At 38.8% G+C, this 24,604-nt stretch overlaps 1 protein-coding gene across 1 annotated transcript in view; it reads right to left on the bottom strand.

Annotated features, from left to right (window-relative positions):
- LOC134530032 (arginine-glutamic acid dipeptide repeats protein-like) overlaps positions 1-24,604 on the bottom strand; it is a 49,976-nt gene that overhangs the window by 24,317 nt on the left and 1,055 nt on the right. The window contains exon 3 of the mRNA XM_063364560.1: positions 13,055-13,548. Coding sequence (XP_063220630.1) covers positions 13,055-13,548 — 494 coding nt within the window. The remainder of the gene's footprint in view (positions 1-13,054; positions 13,549-24,604) is intronic.

Genomic DNA, 24,604 nt, shown 5'->3' with positions numbered 1-24,604 from the left:
ACAGCTGATTCAGTCTTGTTTTCTGTAAAAATTTTATCTTCATTTTTTTTTTAAATTTTTCCATGACAAACAGTGTGAATATGCAATGGCGTATATAAAAAAAAAGTTACATGAAAATTCCCCATTGCATGAATCATTTAAAGAACGCATTGTAGGGACCTGCAAAATTCGCGGTTTCGATGGCCTTCAGGATAGACTGCACATACCCCTGTACACTCGGGCAAATAACGCAAGTTCATTGGCTGCCGACTTGTAAGTCGTCTCAGCTGGTTTGTCTGCGATTCGATCCTTCTTCGGTTGAGGGTTTTATAACCGGTTGAGATTCGTCCAGATGAACTGTAAGCCAATAGCAAAATTATCTAAGAGGTATAGGTATGTGTTTGAATTCTAGCCTATTAACCGAATGAATCCGCGAATTTTGTTTGTTTGTTTGTTTGTTTATCGTCTTTATTGGTGGCGAAGTTAAGGCGGCACGCCTTCTCTTACACTTAACCACTTTTCTGCAATTACATCAAAGATTTGAATATTAAAAACTAAGCATGATATAGACTAAATATTAAGAGAACAAATTAAAATTTTAACTTAATGTTCAAATATTAACGATTACAAAAGATTCAACCATAACTAATTATAAAGTAATTAAAAACTAAGCATAGACATACATAAAAAGGAAAGTAATTAAACATACAGCAAAAAGTATCAAAACCGAAAAAAAAAGAAAAAAACATTAGGTGCTACTACATTAAAACCAGTCACTCGCACATTCACACACGGAATCAAGCAGTAGGGTAGCAGTGAAGTGGTCATGGTAAGCAGTTGTTACAAAGATGTTTTTTCAGCCTGTACTTAAAGGATGCTAGATTTTTTGTTTGCCTTGTCGCTTGGTCTAATTTATTCCAGAGCCTGCTACTCACGGTTGCAAAAGATCCCGACAGACATTTGGATGAGTGCACTGGGATAGATAGCATTGGGTTGCGTGTGGATCGCGTGTCATGGCTATGGTAACTATGTAGGTAATTAATACCGGCTGACATATAATGAGGTGATACCTGCTGCAGCACCTTATAAGCAAGGATAAGTATGTGCATTTTGCGTCTTTGTGCGACTCCCCCAGCCGGCCCAAGTGGGCAGGGGCTTGCTTGCACCGGGGGCGGAATGACCGGACCGGGAGGAGCACTGCTCCCGCGGGACTCCCGGGGGGGGGGGGGGGGGGAGTTGCTCCAGGCCGTCGCGGAGACGACTCCATTGTCCGGGAGGCCAGTGTCCCGGACTAACGGGGCCGGCGGGAGCTAATGATGTCCCGCCGGGTGTCACGCCGAGGTGGGCTGTAAGCGCCTCGTCTCGGGCCGCTCCGTGGCGGGGTCGTCGACCCTCGGAGGACCCCACATTCCTTCCGCGCGAAATATCTCAATACAGCACACTCCCAATTATCCGCGAAATTAAGTGGCAGGGCCACCGCGGATAGCGAAAATCGCGGATGATCTGCAAAAGAGCCGAAAATGGGAAACAAAAATGGAAACATTAATTTCAACTTAAAAAGGTAAAAATGTATGTACCTACAGTAAAAGTTACAACTAACAGTAAAAAAAAATTTTAATGATGCTAGAATTTTAGTATTTTACTGAATAATTAACATACAATTTACATTTCAGTAATGTGAACATAAAAGTGTTCGGTACTTGCTTCGTAACAAGGATACAGTACTGTACGTACTCAGAGACTTCATTACACACTGCGTGTGTTACGAGAAGGCCTGTGGCGTTTTACTGTATGTATACTGCACACAATACACTCGTCAGAAGAGTTCAAATTTGCTCACTTGTAATAAAATTACAGATTTACATATGTGCTGCATTTTTTCGTAGCATGCGCGGATAATCCGCACGGCAGGATCATCCGCCTGCGGATAATAGGGAGTTTACTGTACTCATATACAGAATGAGTCTGAACTCGAGCGACAAGCTTCAGATCAAGGTTCGTCGCGACAAGACAAGTTGAAGACACCTATGAACACGACAAATAGTTAGCCGCGTGTATTTCTCGCGAAATGATTTCGAGAATAGTAGAGAGTTAAAAACACCGTAGCATCGTCTGTGCTTCGTGCTTCTGGTTTGAGTTTCTGCCAGGTACCTACACGTCTACCGTCAGCACAGCAATCTCGACAATTCAGTGCGGGAGAAAACGCGTCGTCTTAGAAAGCACTCGCTTCTCTCGCAGACGGCCGCCATCTACAATCACCAGTACTTATGGGCATGCCATATTGCAGTCTAATGGGCGTTCAGACTTTATCGCGAAAAATGCCTGGCCCTACTTATGGTTTAAAGTGCTTCCCAAGGCTGAAGTTGGGGGTGAACAACTTTTTTTATTGTAAATAACAAAGAAAGTGTTTAAGTCAAAGCACTGAGCTGAAATTGCGTATGTCCAAAAAAACTGCATTAAATCAAAATTCCCAATTGCATGAATCATGTAAAGAAAGCACCGAAAGTCTGGAATATGTTTAATTGAATTAAGTTAGTTCTACAACCACTGCGAATATTGTCGCTGTACCCGAAAGCCAACCAACCAACCAACCAGAAAATACAGAAATTATTTTTCTGCCAACCATCTGCAATCCTGACAGAAGGAGAGAAATGTGGCGACAGCATCCAGTGATTGGTTCGTGTCCAAGTGCGTTCAGTCTACTTTGGTACCAGATAAAATATCACAAGCAGCACAAAGGTAGGCCTATAAGCAGAGACCGGAAAAATTCGCGGGTTCATTTCATGATATGCTATAATCCAAACAACTATATCTTTATATTGCTTCTGTGATTGACTCACAGTTTATCTGAAGCACTTTGAGCCAATGAAAAACCTTCAACCAAAAAAGTATCGAATCGCAATGGTCCCAGTTGACAGGTGTTATGAGTCAATAGCCAATGAGCAGGTGGGATTTGCCTGAGTGTGTAGGGGATTGTGGAGTCTATCCTAGAGGTCAGAGAAATCGCGAATTTTTCCCGTCTCTACCTATAAGTACGTACGTATTTGAATTTTAGCGTATCACGAAATGAATCAATGCATTTTTTCCGTCCCTGCTTATAAGCCGTTTCAGCCACCCGAGAAACAATACTGGACCGTGCTTCAAAGGAAAACCGTGGAAACGCCTATGGCATTACAGACGGCAAGCTACCCTCAGATGCTCGGTGCTGCCCTCTAACGCGTCACGAGCGCCGGGGTGGGTCACACTCAGGCGCTCGGCGGTCGAGAGGTCGAAGGTTCGACACCACCGGCCGAGGGGGAGGGGGAGAGCGGTTTCACGTTCTGCACGAACGCCTGCTGAATTTGGTTAAGATTGATCAGTCCCCTTCGTTTTGTATTTAGCCTATATACGTGTACATAGATCAGTTCACAGGAAAAATAAATTCTGTACTCTTACAAAAGATTCATTTGGAAACCAGTTGCCAAGAAAAAGTTCGTAATACTACAGGAAATATATTGTATCTTAGTACAACGCATGGCTATGGTTATTTTTGCATATACGAAATTCGTTTTTTTTTCTTGAAATAGGCCTTATACTGACTATTTCATACGAAAAAATGACGAATTATTTTATTTTTTAATTGATGTTTCATTCAAGCATAATTTTTTCAAGTAAAAAAAAGATAATAAAAAATTTAACAATTTGACTTCATTTTGTTGTGCCATGCTTGTGCGCAGTTAATACTGGAAAGCTATTCAGGGAACAGTTTACAAATAACTTTATATAGTGGAGGTACTGGGACAACACAAAGCATTAATTCCCGGGTAAGAATCCGAACCCAGTGTTACTGCGAACACTATGCTGTAGTTAAAAAGGTTTTTTTTCCCATGTAAATGTACAAATTTACAAATATCTGTAATTTTGCATGGATATTTCTGTTCCATTAACAAAAAAATAATTACTGTGTATTTCCTAATATATTGAGTGTTGAAAAATGACGTTAAAGAATTCGGGCTGACCACTCTAACAACGTTGTTCCTGTTAGAGTTCAAAGATCAAACCCCAACAAAGTTAAGTATTGATTTTTTTCCCTTATTTTTTTATTTTAAACGATAAGTAATGGATGTCACTCATTCTTTTAGATAGAGTATTCGGTATGTTATATTTTTTGTACCTAATACTTATTCAGAGACACGATTATTCCACAATACTCAAATTTCTCAGACATGATAAAGCTCGTGTATGATGCCCATTGGTCGCCAGCAAGATCACATAAGTCTGCTTTGCTTCCCTATGAATTATAGAAATATTTTTGACTCTAGTAATATTTTATGTGTAAACGTAGTTACGACACGGCACAAATATGTTCATGCTTTAACATAATTTCAACGCGAGGAGGAAATGAATACGCGGCTGGCTGAAAAAAAAAAGGGGGGGGGGAGAGCACTATATGAAGTGTTTTCGCGACTGATAACGTAACCGCTGCCTATCTACATACACTGTGTACTGCAAGTTCTAACCGGTGGTTCGAATTAACAAAATGGTAGTAACTGTAAAAGAATAGAAAAGAGCTGTCGATCATGTTTTTTTAGTAGACAACATTGTGAATCCCGTAATAAATCACCCCCTGTTTTTTTTTTTATGTGTAACATCTTAGCCCTCGGTAAACGTTATTTGGTGGGAGTAAGTTCGTGAATGCAACGGAAGTTGAGTAACGGAAATTAGAAACAATCACGGTGTTGCCATCTGTGACGGATGGCGCGAACCAAAGTTCAAAAATACAAAGGGAAATTTTATAGTATTAACTAGTTAATGAATTTTATCAGGATAAGCAGTATTGTAATAAAATTCCTTGTTTAAAATCAGTTTCACCACTGGGGGGGGGGGGGTCGTTTAGAATTTTATTTTTTCAAGTCTTTTTCGGTTTTATCGATGACGTTTCATTATATAGTTTTAAATTGTCTGCAAATCGAATGGTTCTTTAGTCGACGCACCTGCTCCTACAGTGAATTTTAGCGGCGGGTGCGGAAACTACGTGTAATTCGCGTCCAGAAATGTGGTTAAAACACACCATATATTTAGCTATATTTAACACGCTCGAAATTATTTTTAATATAAATATTCTACGTTAACTTTCATGTCCGTGTTTCGTATTATAAGTTTATTTGCAACATGAGAACAAACGTATCAGCTCGTTACCAAGTTTAGATGTTCACCTATCACTGGCGATTACTGGAAAACTCGCTCTTTTTTTTAAGGAATACTACACAAAAGTTGACGTGCAGTACAAATGACAAATTTAAAACAAGTTGTAATGTAATGAACAGAAAAAATAAAAATGAGTGTTAATGTTTACAAACGTCTTGTGCGGTCAAGGCCTAACGAGAAGCTGAATCCACCCGAGACGCGAGAGGCTGGACCGGTGCCGGATTGGAGAACGTGCCGGATCGGAGGACGCGTGATGACAGAGTAGGGGAGTGCGCCTCTCACCTGGCGGCCATAAGTCACGCGCGTGACTAGCGTGGCGGCTGGGCTAGTCACGCGCGTGACTAGCGTGGCGGCTGGGCTCCCGCCGCGAGGGACAGGTAGGGAGGGGGTGGAGTGCAACTCCATTACTCTCGGCACCGCTTCGACGTCCACCAGCGCGCTCTCCATGTCTGTCGACGAGGAGGGGGTTTGAGGCCCCTCTGGTGCGCAGGCATCACCAGTCTTCAGGGCCGGCGCGTCCATACAGGCGAACTAGGCAACCGCCTAGGGCGCCAAGTAGCTGGGGGCGGCGCGTCACGACACATAACAGCTCATATCATATGTTTAACGATTATTGAAACTAGATGAAAATGGATTTTTGTAACAGTTTGGAATGTTTATATTGATATAAGTAATTATTTAAAGTCCACGGTGACCTGTTTATGATTTGTGATAAGGAAAAAAAAAAAACACAAGCCTGCTTACATTTGATTGTTGACAAAATCTTTGGCTTACGTGATGTATTTTGAGGCAAGGAAAAACTTTTTTGGTGTGTCCGGCCGGGGGTATGGGGGGGCATTAAGGTTTTTCGCCTAGGGCGCCAATTTACCTTGCACCATCCCGGCCAGTCTCGCGATTAACTAACGTGACTTAATCTGGAATAAGCACACGTGCTGACTGGCAGCTTGTAGGGTGACGTCAGGGGCGCATGCGCCACGGGTACCAACCTAGACGCGCACAAGCTCCCGACCCCAGCATGCCCCTGACCAACTCTTCTTCCTCGACCATCCTTCTGGTCCTGCGCTGAACCTGCCTTGCAATCATTTAACCCCGCATGAGTGAGCCCAGGGTTTTACCTGGGCCAAACTTAACTAGTGAGGGTCTAGATCTAAGACAGTTAATCGTAGCATCAGTCGCTGCCACAAATACCTACTACAAATCAAAACTTTATAAAAACCATCGACTTCGTGTATTTTTAAACAAATATAGGTGTGAAATTAAAACTTGTGTTTGGTATGTATAAAATTAATAAAAATTTTTTAAACATGCCTTTGGTGAAAAATTACAGTTGCAATGTTGTTTTTACTTTAGGCCCTACATGTTTCGTCGTGTAAAATTACTCGTTAGTCAGTGATAAATTTCTCTATTATCGGAGTATAATGACACTGAACCTTGTGAACAAATTACTTGGACATAAGATGTAATTGTTGAAACCAGGGGCGCATCAACAGGGGGGGGGGGGGGGGGCAAACCCTTGAAACCTTTAAGTGGGGGCAAACGGGGGCAAAGAAAGAGCTGTGTAATCAATTTTTAGATAATAAAACTGCTTAAATAGCACCATTTTCCACCTTGAAATACAGGTTTTCCCGGGGGAGGAACCCCGGATCCCCCGCTTCAATAGGGGGGATCGATGATTCTTTATAAAAAGGTATATTGCCCCCACCCCCCACCCTTGGAAATTTAGTTGTTGCGCCCCTGGTTGGAACTAAATCAAGCGACACTAGCGCACCTGGCAACTGGTATCGTAGATTCAAATTGCGAGTGGAACAAAAGTGATTGGAAGAAGCATGCAGCGATCCCCGGGTAATTACAATGGCTTCTTAGGAACCTATTTTTAAGTTACAAATATTCTTAGTTTATGCACATTATTTAATTCCAGTATGTCGAAATTATTGTGTAGCCTAATGGTGTGGATGTCGTGGCTTTAGGAACACGAGATGACATCTGTGATCATAGTTCCAGCCCGTGCCACCGCACTCGGTATTACGTACAAGAAGCCACACTAGCGACACCTAGTAGCGAACTAGAAGACCATGAATGTCATCATACAAAACACAAATTTTGTTCATAATGTAGTTTTATGAATGATATAATATATATATTATAGTAGTTTTACATAGACAAAAAGTTTGTTATCTTACACTATGTTACACATACGGGCAGTGCATAATTTCCTAAGACAACGTAGGCTAGGTGTAAATAATACATTTAAATGAGCAAAGTTACTCATCCGTAGTGTGTAAAACCACGCATACAGGCTATAGGTATGCGATTTTCAATGCTAAATAGTCAAATTACCTGCCAGTGATGTGTAAAATTACCCCTACTTTGTTGGTTTTATTCTACAACAAAACTGTGTCTCTACAAGTACATACATGTGTAGGGTAAAACACGCTCACTCATGTGGGATAAAAATAGAGTTACATCTGTGGAGCTGCAACCAGCTCCGGTGTAAAATTACACTTTGTTTTACAGTGTAGTTTATCAACAGGAACAGCTGTGTGCACTTCCTGTCCGGCTTATTGGCTTGCGGTAGGAAGGCTACTCAAAGAAAATTAATATTTTAAAACATATATATTTTTTCCAAAGTCGAGGTTATTTTTTGCTCACATCCATTCCTCTTAATGTGTACTTATATTCCTATCTCTAAGGTGTAGGCCTACGTATACGTAGGCTAAAACCGTATACATAGGGACGTGTATTTTTGCGGGAAAAAATTTGATCGCTCATTAGTAGGGCCATGCATATTTCGCGAAAAGATTCCGAAACCAGCTGAAAGTTGAAACACTGTATCATCGTCTGTGTTTCGTGATTGGGTGACTTTCTCCCAGGTGTATGTCGATTGTTAAAACACCAATCACAGTAATTCAGTGCGGTAGCAAACGCGTCCTGAGTGGCTCGGTCAAATAAGGCAACGACTTCTGTCGCAGACGGCCGCCTATCACAAGGAAGAAACCGCTGGTGCGGACATACCTTGTTGCAGTCTAATAGGCGTTCCGATTTATTCGCTAAAAATGCCTGCTCCTACTCATTAGACTGCATTGAGGTATGCATGCACCAGCTATTGCTCCCTTGTAATTGGCGGTCGTCTGCAAGAGAAGCCGTTACTCTAATTGGCCGGGCCATTTACCGACGAGTTTGCTTACACACTGGATGGCTGTGATTGGTGTACTGGCGGTTGACATGTAGGTACCTGCAATAAACCCAGCCAATCACAAAGCACAGAGGATTCTACAAAATTTTTAACACACGGTTGTAAATCTTTTCGCAAAAAATGAACGGTCCCGTGACAGGTGGGAGGGAGCCGCTTGATATTTTCTGGAAAAAGGGGGAGTTTTGGAATTTTGGATTTAACAGACACAAGTCATATGTGGATAGGGTGTTTTAACTATTTTGATGCAACTGGTTTCTAAAGATATATTTTGTAAAAGTGCAAGAAAATAATTTATGAGTCTTGTGAGGCCAGGTAGAAAGAAAACTTGTATTTATAATTATACGGAGATGTCAGTAAATTCATGAAGATCCCGGGATAATTTTTTGTAATCAATTTTTCTTCGTATACTTAAGGTGAACGTTTTTAACACTGTAGATGCTGATCAGCGTGGCCATGCACGTTCACGATAGTTTTGAGCAAAGCAATTTTTGTGGAAACCGTGTAAAAAAAAAATTTGCTGTGATTTAAAATTTTAGGCTATTTATACATTTTTTTTGCATCACAAGGCATAGTTCATATATTCCTAAGATTTTTATACTTGGTTACAATCTCAAATTAATTTATTTACCATTAGGAGTAGGCCTAGTCTGAATACAGCGTGATGACAGCGTCAATTTTTTATCTTATAGAAAGCCTACTGCGTTACATAGAAAACAATTTTTGTATTTTTCAAAAGATTCCTTTGGAAACCAGTTGCCTAGAAATAGTTAGTAATACTTACTACAAGAAATATATTTTACCTTTGTACAACACATGGCTATGGTTATTTTTGCATACCTATATGAAATACTTTTTCGTGATAGTAATTTTTTCTTACAAAAATTGGTACACAAATTTACATTATAATTGATGTTTCATTCAAGCATAATGTTTTTTTATAAACCATGGAAAATATAATACAATATTAAAATTTTTTACTTTATTTTGTTGTATCGTGCTTAGTAATGTGCGCAGTTAATGCTAGAAAACTATTCAGGGAAAGGTTTATAAATAACTTTAACTACTGGAGGAACTGGGACAACACAAATCATAAGTGCCCGGGTAAGAATCCGAACCCATTAGTACTGCGAACACTATTTTGTAGTGATAAGTTACAGTTGTTTTAATGTAAATTAAAGAATTTACAAAAATCTGTAGTTTTGCATGAATATTTCTGATCCATTTACAAAATAATTACAGTTTAAGAAGCCTGCTGTGTCAATCTGTGCTGCCGTTGTTGTGTCGTCCATATTACCTATTTGTTTGGTTTCGTCTCTGGGTTCGTACGTACCTACGTCGGTGGTTGTGTTTCCGGGTTTCTGCTTTATTTACCTCCTGTTGTAGCTGCAACTTTCTCGTCGTTGTCAGCGTTCTGTGTCCGTCTGACAACTCCGTGGATTCACCTGTGTTTTCCAACATGTCACAATTTCTTTTTTCTCCTATGACAAACGGAGTAAACCAGCAGTAGCTCATGCCCAATAGATATATTATGTTTAATCAATCGTCCCCCGTTCAAAGAACGTGGTTATTTCACGTTGGTTTCAGCAACTGTCACAATATTCACCCCAGTCCACATATGTTGACTATAACAAGTAGACTACATACACACAGCTATGTCCTGTGCCATCTTGAGTAAAAAAAAAGAGATCTTAATACGTGAACTATGCTGCAACTTATGGCAATATACTTTAAAATTCAATATGGAGGGGCAAATGTTCGTTCAAAGTGAATAATTCACCGCCATTTTGGATTTGTCAATTTTTTTATATTTCATTTTTTTTTCAAACATGTATCGTAGTAATTGTTGGCACGACAATGCGTAGTAAACTATTTTGATGTCCGGGCCTTTTTTAACTCTGCTGTCTATGGTGTTAATTGATAACGTATTCAACAAACCGTTCAGTTATCGCCTGAACTGACGTATAATGTCTGGCTGCCCACACCAGGCCACAGATGTTGACTTCACCAAGCGTCCAAGCTGGGTCCTTTGGTAAATGTGGTGGAAAGCTCTGCCTTGCAGTTCTACAAGTGCTATCGTTGGCACCTGAGTTTACAAGAATATTCCTTGTAAAAAAAAAATATTCAGTGGCTCCCTGACACGCCTGGTTAGTACGCCTCGAATGACTTTGTTATCTACACAGTTAAGCCCCACTTGGAAAAAAAATAAACGATCGTAGGTATATAATAAATGCAGAGGCCTGTTTGCTCTTCGGAAACAATAGCTACATCATCATGTAGCCGTGTTCAATTCGCAGATAGTTAGTGTTTCAGGAGAACTTAAATTTTTTTTAAGTACAGAGCCTACAATTATAGGTAATCATAGCTTGTATAATTAATTCACTACATTGTAATATTACAGAATAAGTATTATAGTTAGTCTCAGTATTTTTTGTAAATTTTATGGATTGTAAAATGTTTTTAGGTTATCACTTTCTATTTTGTAACTCGCCTAAATAATGACAATATGGGTAAATGCGTTGAGAAACATAAGCTATACCTAAGTACTCGTTATAAAGTTGTTTATAAAGTTACGATAAACAGAACAAACACACTTCGAATAGTGGTTTATACAGTTAGTAAGAAAATATATAGGTACAACCCTAACTAAGCCAATTAATGTGTGTTATAAAGTAACATTTAACTTACTTTAAGGTAAAAGTAGAACGTATTTAATTTATAGATTTGGAAATGGGTAGTAAAAAATTCAAAACCCATTAAAATAGTACTAAAGTAAATGCTCGAATAGTGACAACATTACAAGTAAATTTGTACAGAAGAGAATAAATATCCCTACCTATATATTTTATTTTATAACAGCTATAAAATTATTTTTCAACATCCTATAGGTTTATAGTAAAAAAAGGCTAATGAATTTACATAAATTTCACTAGGCCTACAAGTAATGAAATATTTCCCTTGTAGCCTATATTTTTACAGTAAAACAGCAAACAGGCTGAACATTTTTATAAAAATATTAGATGGAATGGAATGCAGAAACTTGTGAATAGTGAGTGCTTAGATAAAAAAGTCCACATTTTGTGCATGTTTTTGTATCCCTGGTAGCAAACCTATGTAGAGGAAATCCTTTCAACTTCTAACACTGTAACAAATATTTGAAATTTTTACAAGGAAAATCCTCGGAAAGCCCGTTGCCAATGTCATCGCTTGTAAAACTGCAAGGGAGAGCTTTGATAACGTTGACAACTGAGTTACCAAGAACCATCCTTGTAAAAGTACAAAAAAAACTACAGTGAGCTAGAATGATCGTGTTTTACATGAAATTTATAATATGATTAAAAAATAGGGAAGTATGCTTTTATCTGAAGATTATTTAAACTGTATCTATGTAAATGCTGTGCCTAGCCTATATGTAAATACTTTTGAAGATTTCTTAGTTTTTCATTTTAATTATAACAACCAAAAAAGTCTCAAATGCATCGAGTTTGCCTGAAAAGCTGTGGGGCAGCACAGTTATGCATGCTTCAGGAATGAACACATGTGACTGGACTATAATTAAGTACTAAACGTAGTCCCATGCCTTATACACGTAAGTCGGTTGAGACACGTTACAGAATTTAAAATGATTGAAATTTTCTTTTTAAAAAGACAGATGTGGGCCAATTCATTTGGTTTGGGTTTCGCTTTGTGTATTCCCTAAACATTCAATTTTGAAAAGAAAAGAAATATTTGAATGTTCCCGCTGGAAATTTATTAACACACAATTTTTTGACTATGCACTTTTAGGGATCGTAATACTTTTGACTTATTAATTGTGGACTTATGCTTATCCGAATACCAAACAAAAATTTCAAAGCCTTTTTTAAATTGTTATGATTCCTAAATTATTCGGGACAATATCCTTCCCAGCATTATTATAATCAAGTATTTTCGATGCGATAAAATTTTGTATATAAGCCCTAATAATCGCAATTGCGTAGTAGGTAGGCTTGTGATAAGCGAAAAGATATGTAATAAATACGACAGTGACTTATCAAAGATTTATTACAATCACGTTATATCCTAAATTACCATATGCTTAAATATAAATATAATGTTATTTGTAGGTTATGTAGTTAAATGATAAAATTTTCATGTGACCTATGAATGTATGACATATTTCAACGACTTCGAGATGAACACTTTTTTAATTTGTACGCTTATGTTACGAAACTTAAAAGAGGCGTATTTTCCTATTTATAAATTATGATATTGATTTCTAACGATAAGTATTTGAATGGTGGACATATATTAGTTACTTGAAGTTAAAAATTAAATATTATGAATGGTATTAGGTAACTAGATAACTAACTATATGGTTTCCCTAATTGTTTTTCAATTATTTCCTTAAAATTATGAGTAGAATATAAAGGGGATTAAAAATATACTTATATGAGCCAGTTGACCTTTTTTATTTCATATACGCCCGAAGTATGTCACCGAAACAGTTATGAGTTTAAAAAGTCTAATATAGAACGACTTGTTAAAGCGTTGCTAATGCGAAACAAGTAAAGTCATAAGTGCTGAATGTATCAAAATACATAGCACAAATTGCATTAGAAATGACCATCCAGAGCACAGCTTCTATAAGCTAACACACAGTTCCATACTAGAGGTGTCTAGTCAGTGACGAGGATGCTGCCAAGGCAGGCTACTGACCTGCGGGCCTTCTGCAGTTTGGGGCGGCGAAGGCGGCGTGGGGCGGCCGGCGCTGGCCCCCGGTGCTCAGGTCCAGGCCGGGGGCGGCGCGCTCCTTGGCCGGCTCGCCGCCGCCGCGCAGCCCCAGGATCGCGTCGATGGTGAAGGCCTTGGCGGGGGCGGGGCGCGCCGGCGGCGGCGGCCGCAGCAGCGGGGGCGGCGAGCCGGCGGCGACCAGGTGCTGGTGCCGCAGGTCCAGGAAGTGCGGGAAGCCCGGGTAGCCCAGCAAGGGCGTCTGCATCATCGCGGTCACGCCGGTATCGCCACTGCTAGACAGCCGGTCCTCGCGCCGCTCGGCGCCGTCAACATCTCTCCCTCCCGCGCGCGGCGCTTCCCCTCCCTCGCCCGCTCCTCCTCCCGCCCGGCACACGTGCAAGGTCTTAATTACAACACGGCGCGCGCTGCGGCCACGGGACCTCCAGCTCCTCGGGGCAGCGAGACCGCCCGGCCGGCGCCTGATGAAGTTCTCACCCACACGCGCTCGCGTCCTCGCCCTCCCTGCTCCCCTCCCCTCGCCGGCAGCGAGCCGCGCGCTGCCATTGGCCGCGGCCGCGGGACGCGCGGGGCCCCATTGGCCCGAGGGGGCGGGGCCTGCAGCCCCGCCGGCGGGGGAGGGGGAACTACCCCGCGCGCCGCTGTTTTATGAGAAGTGATGTGGCGATGAAGAGAGAAAACCGAGGGGGGGAAAAAGAGTCACGCCTCTTCTTTCCGTGCGGGGACCGAGACTTTTTATACTCCCTCTCTCCTCCGTACCTTTCAACCTTTCTCCCTGCGGCGTCCGGGAGCAGAAGGGACTAAGAAACGCGTGATTCAGGAATTCAGTCAGCACCGCAGATACGCTTGTGGAAACTGCCAGCTTCGCTATTCGCGAATTTAATTGGTTAATCAAGAACGCTCTGTCACCGTTTCTAGTCACAGCCAACACTAGAATAAGTCAAGAAATTAAAGATTTTTTTTAACTGCTTTCTATAGCGTGGAATCGTTGTCTCCTATACAACAAAAATGAAAACGACGTGAAAACTTAATCGGTCAGATATCTTCCGTTCACGAGTCGTACTAAATGATTATGAAAATTTATTCATCAAATTAAACTCATCTCGTACATTTTTCAAATTATTAATTACCTATAGGTATCTATCAATTATTTCATACGACTGAATAATTATTACGTTATTTTTATACTACAGACAATACTTTTCTATTTGATACAAAAGTGTTGTAAGGTGACTAGCCTATCTGTAAGGTGATACGCACAATTAAACATTTGTATTTTTTTTAATTCTCGTTTTTTTATCACATTGAGCGACCGGAACATTTATCAACCATAAAATAAGCTAAACAAACCATACCAAGTCGATCGTAGAGTTTTAATTAGGACTCTTAAAAACAATACGAAAAATTTTTATTCTAATTTTTTTTTTACTTTTAGTATGATGCGCAAGATGTCAACCTATATTTAATTTTGCTGGGTCTTTTTTTCCAATTATTAGAGGGGGCAACTACGTATTCAGTACTTCATTATAACTAGGTATCGGTTGGAAACATAGCTATCTGAATTTTGACGAATCCTATATGTACTTACCTAAACCTTCCGTTACAAATGAAGATTAATATTCCCAGAGGTCTAGGGGCATTACTGAGAGTCGACTACCTGGTTCCTTCTTTTTTTGTGGGTGAAGGGTGGATGGAGAACATTATAAATGTTGCCAAAAACTAGTTGATTGGTGACGGCAACACGAAAAAGACACCACATCGGGGAATGTTTAGAAGCAGTAACGGACCGATCGCCGCCTGAACAGAAACCAAGGCAGCATTTTTCCTGAATAGGTTTCAGGAAGGCCGGAACGGAATTATTCAGAAACGTAAGTCCTTGCCACCTCGCTCAGCAGTCCAAACTGCTGCAATCCAACAATCATGGCCTATGTTGGCTAATTGCACTCCCATTTTCAATGCTCACGAAGCAAGAACAAACTGTAAGTATTTCACAGGTTAGACACAACAACAAAGGAATGAAGCCATAGACATTTTAATACATACAGCTTACTTTTTTTTACTAATATTCTCCCAAACTAACTAGGCGTTTGAGTTATCGGTTAAATAATAATTCATTATTAAAATCAAGTTCCATAATTATCTTCAAGTTTGAATAGAAAATTTCTATTTTTAATGCAGACACCTGTATTTGCGTCTGGAGATGATGTGGATCATCGCTTATAGCTATAGGGTTGTGTTTTACGAAATAAACTATAAAAACTTTAACACGACTTTAAGTGATATGCCATTCTTTAACCGCTATAAAATAAAGAGAGAAATTGGTAAATTATTTTATACTAACATTTTCACACAAACTGATTTAGGTAGAAGAACCACAGTGAAATTAAAACAGATAAATCACAAGCTTACCCTCATGTTCTGACAACAAATTTCCTGTGTTGAAAATGTGTAGGTATAGGTATCCTTGGCAGGACCTCCATCCAGGCCAAACTCAATACCATTAGCATGTTTTTGTTGCTATTGGCTAATGTTATTAATTATATACTTAGATTACCTACATTCGAAAAATAAAAACAATGAAACAATTATAATTTTGCTGCACTTCTAGTGAAAAAATGTATATTACGATAGGTAGCTACATTGATTTTCACAAAGCACCGCATAGTCGTATTGATGCAGGAATAATTTATATAAAATTGAATCAATTATTTATAATTATATTCAATTTAAGAATTTACTTTTTATTTTAAAATAAATAAAATCAACTTTGCAATAGATATATTTTTGAATTGAATAATAAATTTCTGTAAATAAATCCACTTATAATTATGTTATTAATATTTAGACTTCTATAAAAAAAACACTGTTCATACCAAATTATTCCGTATAAAATTATTTCCACAACGATGTGTGTCAAAATAGCCTATTTATAGAATCATCGAATTGCTGAACTATCCATTAATGTGCACAGAAAGATTCTTTAAAAAGTAATCGATATATGTATTATATTTAATTTAATATCTTAAATACATTATTAAAAATTACTTGAGTCTAAATCTTTATTCATGCTAACACAATGTTAGGAATTATTTACCATAAATGAACGAAAACCACCGTTACAATTTAACCAGGTAGTAGACTATACCTAATATTTGTAAATGTACGGAAACTGTCTTTAGGACATACACAGGCCTACCTTTTATTATAAACTCACAGAAGCTTATTTGCGAACTAACAAAACCTTAGGCCTACCTATTGACTACCAGGAAATAATTTTTTATGAAAAATTTTTCAACATGTGCATCTCTAAAGACCTGCTAGATTTGGGTTATTATATGACAACTGTCTAGAATGCAAATGTTTGTGAACTTCATGACCCTGTTCTTAAGATCATGGCTTAATGGAACTGTCCTGCAGGACTAGAAGCCAATGACGAACACCTATAAAACCATCACACCTAATCTTGTGCGACTCGTGGGGTGTTTAATAATGTGCCAGCAGCCAATGAATGCGTGGCATTGTCGTAAAGTCCCCGCCTACCCAGGCACACAAACGGTGTGCAGAGCTTCAGGAAAAAAAAAACAAAAAAAAAAACAACGCGATTTCAAAACTACTCAAGATGTCCGCCCAGTGGGGTATGTTTAGGAAAAGCATTTAAGAATTCACTGAAGGCTGATAAGTATAATTTTTTTCAAACTGTATTTTTATAAGAGTTAAAGGGCTAAAAGGCGTGTTTTTCAGAGTAGTTTTTAATGCATAAACAATCGGTACGGATTTTTGAAAGCACTTAAGGGAATATTTTCATTACACCTTTATCATCATTTTTCCACCATTTAATGTTACGGTAATCACTCATATTCCATAGTTCCAAACGCCAGTTCAGAGCCTTGCGCTTAGAGACGATGCCGCGCTTGAAATATCAGCGAGCGTCGCGCTTATCATCCCGCCTCACTAACGCAGATACACCGCTGACTAGGGGGGCCATTGTGGCTCGGTCTCATGTGCCATGTTGATTTTTTCATTTTTTTAATTAATTTTATTCAAGGGATATTTCTATAATTTTATCCCGATATCGCCCTTGCATTTGTTGTTATGTCACAAATATTTTCACCAGATACTCATTTAGTGAAGTATCATAAAAAAAAATTCATGCAAAGCGTCATAATTATCATCACGTGTGCGCTTTGAATGCAATTAGACGCAAACTAGCTACTGTATTTTTTTTTTGCATTGGCTGATGCCATTTTTCTTCTTTTCTGTTAGCATGAACCGTAGTTAATTAAAAATAATCCAAGTTTTCTTTTTGGTTTATTGTCCGAGGCGAGGCAAACTACCCATGTTTAGAGACCGTAAAAAATCGCAGTTTCATTTCGCTACAGGCTAGAATCAATATGCGTTTAACGTTTCGCTGCTGCTGATTGGACCACAGTTTTCTTAAAGGTATCTGAGCCAATGAATAACTCTCAACGAAAGAATTGTTGAATCACAAACATTAATTTAACAGGTGTCACGAGTCAGTAACCAATGAGCAGGAGTCATTTTCCCGAATACATACAGTATCATGGAGTCTATCCTAGAGGTCACTGAACCCACGAATTTTTGCTGTTCCTACCCAGGAACCAATGAAAATGCCAATCATGCGTGTAATGATATGGATTCTCTCCTGTCCTCAAATAATAACATAACATTGTGAATTTATCTACTGATTATTTCACACCATTTATTGCAGATGTTGCCACAGTCACACTACACATAGACCCTAAATGTTTTTTTGTTGTAATTTTACGAAAACATTTTCTTTAGAAACATGCGGCAAATAAATTGTTTGTAATATTACAAGTAAAATACTGTAAACGTGAACAACACATTGTTATGCTTATTTTTACATACGAAATCCGATTTTTGGAATAATACTGAATAACTTTTGTCTCGCATACGGAATTGGTGCATTATTAAAAAATTTACATTGATGTTTTAAACAAACATTAATTATTTAAAACATGGAAAATATAATCCAATATTCAACAATCAAAGTCTACTTTGATTTTATTACGTTTATTAAATTGTACAGTTTATACTGGAAAGATATTCAGAGGACTGCTAACAAATAATTTTAACTAATGTTGGTACTGAAACAACACAAATAATAAATGCCCGGGCAAAAATCCAAAACCAGTAGCTATTACTGCTAACATTATTTGTAGCGATAGATACAATTTTTTCATGTAAATGTACAAATTTACAAACATCTGTAATTTTAGATGATTGTATCAGTTTCATTTACAAAACAATGTACAGTGTAGGCAACCATTTTTGCCAACAACAATAGATTTAAGCTATAGCGCCTGTGGGTTGTCAAACCAAAAGTTAACTAACCTAATAAGTATCTATGTTTACTGAGGCCTATTTATAAAACTTGAACATTGCGGAGTCTATGATTGGCCATTTCGTATTTCGACCCTCCAATCGAGTCGTGTAGCCAGTACGTATGTTTTATTACGTGCCTGATATTTATAAAGTTATGTATTATATGAAAATAACTGTGTGTTCTCAGTAATACTGGGTTCGGATTCTCACCCGGGCAACTATGCTTCGTGTTGTCCCACTACCTCCAATAGTTAAAGTTATTTGCAATCCGTTCCCTGAATATCTTTCCAGAATTTAAAAACAAACATAATAAGGATAATAGAAAAAAATAAATTCAAATTATTGAATATTCGATTATATTTTACAACGGTTCAATAAAATACATTCCAGAATTAAAAATATAAATTAAGATATAAAATTATGCTCCAATGTTCATAAACAAATACATAGGCCTAGTAGGTTTACTATCTCCAAAAAAAAACCGCATTTCAATTTGTACGTTTCTTGTAGTGTCTATTACAAACTATTTCTTGGAAAATGGTACATTTTTTTTCTTCTGTGTAGCTAGCAGTAAAGAGACCGATTCCAAAGAAGGGGAGGTTGCACGGTAGAGTACACGAGTACACGTGTAGGGCTGTGACTGGTACCAAATTCCCGAGCCTCCGACGACCACTCACAGCCCGGCAGTGACTGGGGACCGCGAGACCAACTGGACCGCACCGACTCCTCGCAGGTCTGGCACGCCCCTGATTCTGTGCTGGCGAGAAGCAACGAGGCCAGCTTCCCTCGGGGCCTGCCTCAGCATTGCGGAGGGTGGTGAGTATGGGAGGGGGGGAAGAGTGGAAACAAATAAAACAACCACTAATAATATAAAATAAATTTTCCGAGAAAATTATTAACAGGACGAAGAAGAGAAACTGCGTTTTCTGCGAGAAGTCATAAGAACTAAAACATTAACAGAAGCAGACAGCACAAGGATAGGGGAATAGGTAAAATATATCCCCCCTACCCTCCCTTGAAATTATGACATAATATCAGAGATCTCATCAAAGGCAGTGTGTTATTATGAGTGACGCAAGGTTAGTTGTTACAACACTTGAATTCGCAAGCCACACAGGAAAAAAAATGCAGGTTGAGAATGATAATTTAACTGTCCAAACCATTTATTGTTAACGTAACTTTTTTAATACAAAAATTCTTATTTTTTCATTTTCCAATAACCTCCCCAACTAAACCCTTACATGCGCCACTCAAACTTAGAATGTTATTCCTTTTTTTGTTATTGTATAGGTACCTACTATTATATGAAAAGAGGTAGGATACCTTTCCATTTTAATCCGGATTCGCCTTTGACCGTCACTATCTCATACCGTGCGAATTACGTAGAACATCTGCGTGCGTTTCTGCAGCTCGCGATATTTGAACCCCGAGTGTCTCAAGCCACGGTGTGACGTCATTGATTAAAAAACGCATGCGCACCAACGTCATGAATTCCCGCCGCAAAAAAAAAAAATTACTGAATATAAAACTATTTTTTGTACTTTTACAAAAGATTCGTTTGGAAACCAGTTGCCAAGAAATAATAATTTGTGGAACACATGGCTATGTTTATTTTTAGCATTATATGACGTAGGGGAGACCGGGGTAAGTTGGCGAACGGGGTAAGATGACGAATCGTATGTAACTAATCCAGAAACACAGATAGACGGTTGGCGCACCTGTGACCTTGTGTGTCACCATCTGCACCTACTAGGCAGGTGCAGCGGAATTTTCCAGTCAGTTTGAATGTGACAGTTTTGAGAGGCAGTCTGTTTCGTGAGCCATTGTTGTAATATTGAAGCTGTTAAGCTATTACGAGAAAAGAGTCCATTTGTTTTAAATGTTTATATATGTAAAATGAAATGCTGACTTTTGGGAGTATTTTAGTGTATAGATTGTTGATGAAAATGTGTTAATGTTGTTCGTGATTTTGGTAAAGCAAAAATACGGCTGCTGGGGCAAGTTGACGGGGGCAAGATGACGAATTCGCCATCTTGCCCCTGCAATCGTCAACTTGCCATAGGTAATGACAGTGTGAGAATTATTTTGTATTATATGTGTTATTTAAACCAATGATGTACAGATATGACGAACATTTAAGTAAAATAAAAATAATTATGAAATTATAAAATATTATAAATAGTTCCTGTGTTAATAGTCGTAACAATTTTGTTTGATTTTTTTGTAAATGCCTAGGCATATTATAAGCGGAAAACGGAAAGGAGGCGTTGGAGTGACGAAGAGATAGATAGAAGAAGCAGAATGAAGAGAAGAAAAATGAAAGGAAAACTGAAAAACAAAGCTCTGATCATTCTGTAGCAAAACCATAAAGCCTAAATAGCGTTTCTTGCCCTGCATGTGAAGAAGTTTACGTGGAACCTCCAAATGAAGACTGGATTCAGTGTTCCACATGTTCTGAGTGGTGGCACGAAAACGTTTCCAATTATGAAGTCAAGGAATTATATCAAAGTCGTTCAAATATGTTACAATATATCTTCTTTACATCCTGCACGTTGTTTAGTGTAGGATATCTATAAAACTATTGTTTACTTTGTCCATAAATATATATATTTTGGTTTCGTCATCTTACCCCAATAGGTTCGTCAACTTACCCCACTCCTGGGGCAAGATGACGAATGTGCTAACTAATTGGTTTCTTGTCAATAACTTCGGAACTACGCAAAGTAATACAACCTTTTTACATATTTAGGTAGAAATTAGTATGTACTTCGTATTGGTACCAAATTAGATATTATATATGCTTATTTATCTGTTAAAGGCCATTTCAAAGCTTAACATCGTCAACTTGCCCCGGTCTCCCCTACGTTTTTTTGAAACAATACTGAATATTTCTTGTCGTGCTTACGAAAATCGGTGCATAGTTTTTAAATTTTGATTCATGTGTTTCACAAACACAATAACCTTTTTTCACCGTGGAATATAGATATTCGAAAATTCAAAGATTTGACTTTATTTTGTTTTTTATTATTATTGTTATTAATGTCTATGCCTTTAACTAATGTAGGTATACTTACTTGGACAACAAAAGTTATGAATTCCCGGGCAAAAATTGGAACCCAGTATTACTGCGAACAAGGTTTTTTTTTTGTAGCGATATATCTTTGTTCGTGTACACGTAAAAATTTACAAATATATGTAATGTCAAGTGATTATATTGAGTTCCATTTGCAAATAAAAATGAACCTAGTTTGACGATGTTCGTGCGCTAAGTCATCCCCGGCGACTCGCGGGAGCGATATGCCCGATGGGGGAGGGGGAGTGGGGGGGTCGATGCCGGGAGGGGGTGGGGCGGAGCACCCTCCGGCACGCGACAAATGACTATCGGCCCCGGGACGCGGGGACTGGGGCCTCCCTCCGGGCTCATATTAAAAGTTGTGTGTTGTTATTATCGGAGCGGGCGGACGCCGGTCGTACATGAAGAGCGTCGGGACGCTCCCTTGAGCGTCATAAGTCTTGTAAATTAGACGGCAGGAATGCCTTTGTGGCGCACCGCTGTCTTCCCGGAGCCTGCCCCCCACCCCCCACCCCCCCAAGGCCCACTGCCGGAGGGGGGAGGACTGCAGTCGAGCTCTCTGTCTCTCTCGCTCTGCATCCGTGGCCAGCTCTCCGTCTGAATCAGCCCCATCCTCTCACGCCGCTGTCATAACGTTTACTTAAGGGCTATTTCTATTTCGATACTTCCCTTGCATTTGATGTTCCGCCACAAATATTGTAATGTTCACCGCTTGTGCGCTTTCGAACACCCATGATACTACACTTAGTTAATATCCGCAGAAAATATTTCTGGCAGAAAATAAAATTCAAGGGAGCAATAGAGTTTAAAAATTTTAAGATAGCCTTTAAGTAAATGTAATGACGAGAAAACGAAAAATAAATCAACAGGTAGTGTTGAGACCAGTCTTAAGCACGTGTAGGGAACACGGGACACAACGGGGTACCGGGGTGGAATGTAGTTCAACTTTTTTTTTGTGTGTTAAGTAGGTGCTGCCATCGAGCGACTATAAGCATAACTAGATCAATCTGTTACTGCTCAAAAATGTCAGCCATGTTAGTCTAGTTTTCTTGAGCGTTGGTACGTGAGATTTTTGTTGTGTGATTTTTTGTTCCTGTATTGTAACTTTCGATGATTTTGTAACCAAGGTAACGTATATCCTATAGGCTACTACTTGTTTACATTACAACTATAGTTAGTGCAAGCTTGAAGTAGGGGAGACCGGGGTAAGTTGGCGAACGGGGTAAGATGACGAATCGTATGTAACTAATCCAGAAACACAGATAGAAGGTTGGCGCTCCTGTGACCTTCAGTGTCACCATCTGCACCTACTAGGCAGGTGCAGCGGAATTTCCAGTCAGTTTGAATGTGGCAGTTTTGAGAGCCTAACTGTTTAGTGAGCCATTGTTGTAATATCGAAGGTGCATATGTTAAGCTATTACAAGAAAAGAGTCCATTTGTATAAAATGTTTATACATGTAAAATGAAACGCTGACTTTTAGGATTATTTTAATGTATAGATTGTTGAAGAAATTATTTTAATGTTGTTAGTGATTTTGGTAAAGCAAGTTGACGGGGGCAAGATGACGAATTCGCAATCTTGCCACTGCAATCGCCAACTTGTCATAGGTAATGACAATGTGAGCATTATTTTGTATTAAATGTGTTATTTAAACCAATGATGTACATATATGAAGAACATTTATGTAAAAGAAAAATAATAATAAAATTATATAATATTATAAATATTTCCTGTGTTAATAGTCGTAACGATTTTGTTTGATTTTTTTTTTTTGTAGATGCCCAGGCATTATAAGCGGAGAACGGAAAAAAGTTGGAGTGACGTAGATATGACTGCTGCTGTGAATTTTTGTCGTGATAATGGTATTGTGATGGTCGGATTGCCACCACATACTTCGCATAGGTTGCAGTCATTGGATGTTTCGTTTATTCGACCCTTTGAAGACATTCTACTCACAAACCTGTGACAATTATTTGGTATCACATCCCGGACAACAAATAACTGATCGTAATGTGGGATAATCTCTTCGCTGCAGCTTATTCAAAAGCAGCAACTGTAGGCAATGCCATCAACGGGTCTGAGGCTACTGGGATAGAGCCTTACAACCCTAAGATATTCAAAGAATGTGATTTTGCTGCTGCGGCTACATCGGAAAGATAACTTCCCGGAAGTGAAGAAGCAATGTCCACTTAAATACCAATTTAATATGACCATGCATCAAACGATGTGTGGTTAAATTATATGCCTAATGCTTCAGGAGCTGATTCATTAGCCCAGCCATAAAAATAGTGATCTTATCGATGAAGCAGGGCCTTCTTCTGGGAAGGCCAATGCAAGTTCATTTAGTAAAAAGACATCGTTTTATGATTTAAAACCATTGCCAGTAGCCCACAGGACAACCGCGACAAGGAAAAGAAGTACAGGATCAGTTTCAGTAATAACAAGCTCGCCAATTAAGAACATGTTGTTACAAAGAGATAGAGAGAAGAAGCAGAAATAAGAGAAGAAAAATGAAAGAAAAACTAAGAAAACTGAAAAACGAAGCTCTGATCATTCTGTAGCAAAACCATCAAGCCAAAATAGTGTTTCTTGCCCTGCACGTGAAGAAGTTTACGTGGAACCTCCAAATGAAGACTGGATTCAATGTCCCACATGTTCTGAGTGGTGGCACGAAAACTGTTCCAATTACGCGTGTGACTATTGTTGATGACATTATTCAAAGCAAAAACTTGCAGTTTTTCGTTACTATGTGGCAAGGAATTGTATCAAAGTCGTTCAAATATGTTACAATATATCTTCTTTATAGCATGCATGTTGTTTAGTGCAGGATATCTATAAAACTATTTTGTAATTTGTCTATAAATATTTTTTATTTTTGTTTCGTCATCTTACCCCAATAGGTTCGTCAACTTACCCCACTCCTGGGGCAAGATGACGAATGTGCTAACTTATTGGTTTCTTGTCAATAACTTCAGAACTACACACATTAATACAACCTTGTTACGTTTTTAGGTAGAAAATAGTATATACTTCGTATTGGTACCAAATTAGATATAATAAATGCTTATTTATCTGT

This window comes from Bacillus rossius, chromosome 3, assembly GCF_032445375.1.
Source record: "Bacillus rossius redtenbacheri isolate Brsri chromosome 3, Brsri_v3, whole genome shotgun sequence".
Classification (NCBI taxonomy): Eukaryota; Metazoa; Arthropoda; class Insecta; order Phasmatodea; family Bacillidae; genus Bacillus; species Bacillus rossius.
Note: the sequence above shows the minus strand (reverse complement) of the source record. Positions and strands in the feature narration are given on the sequence as shown.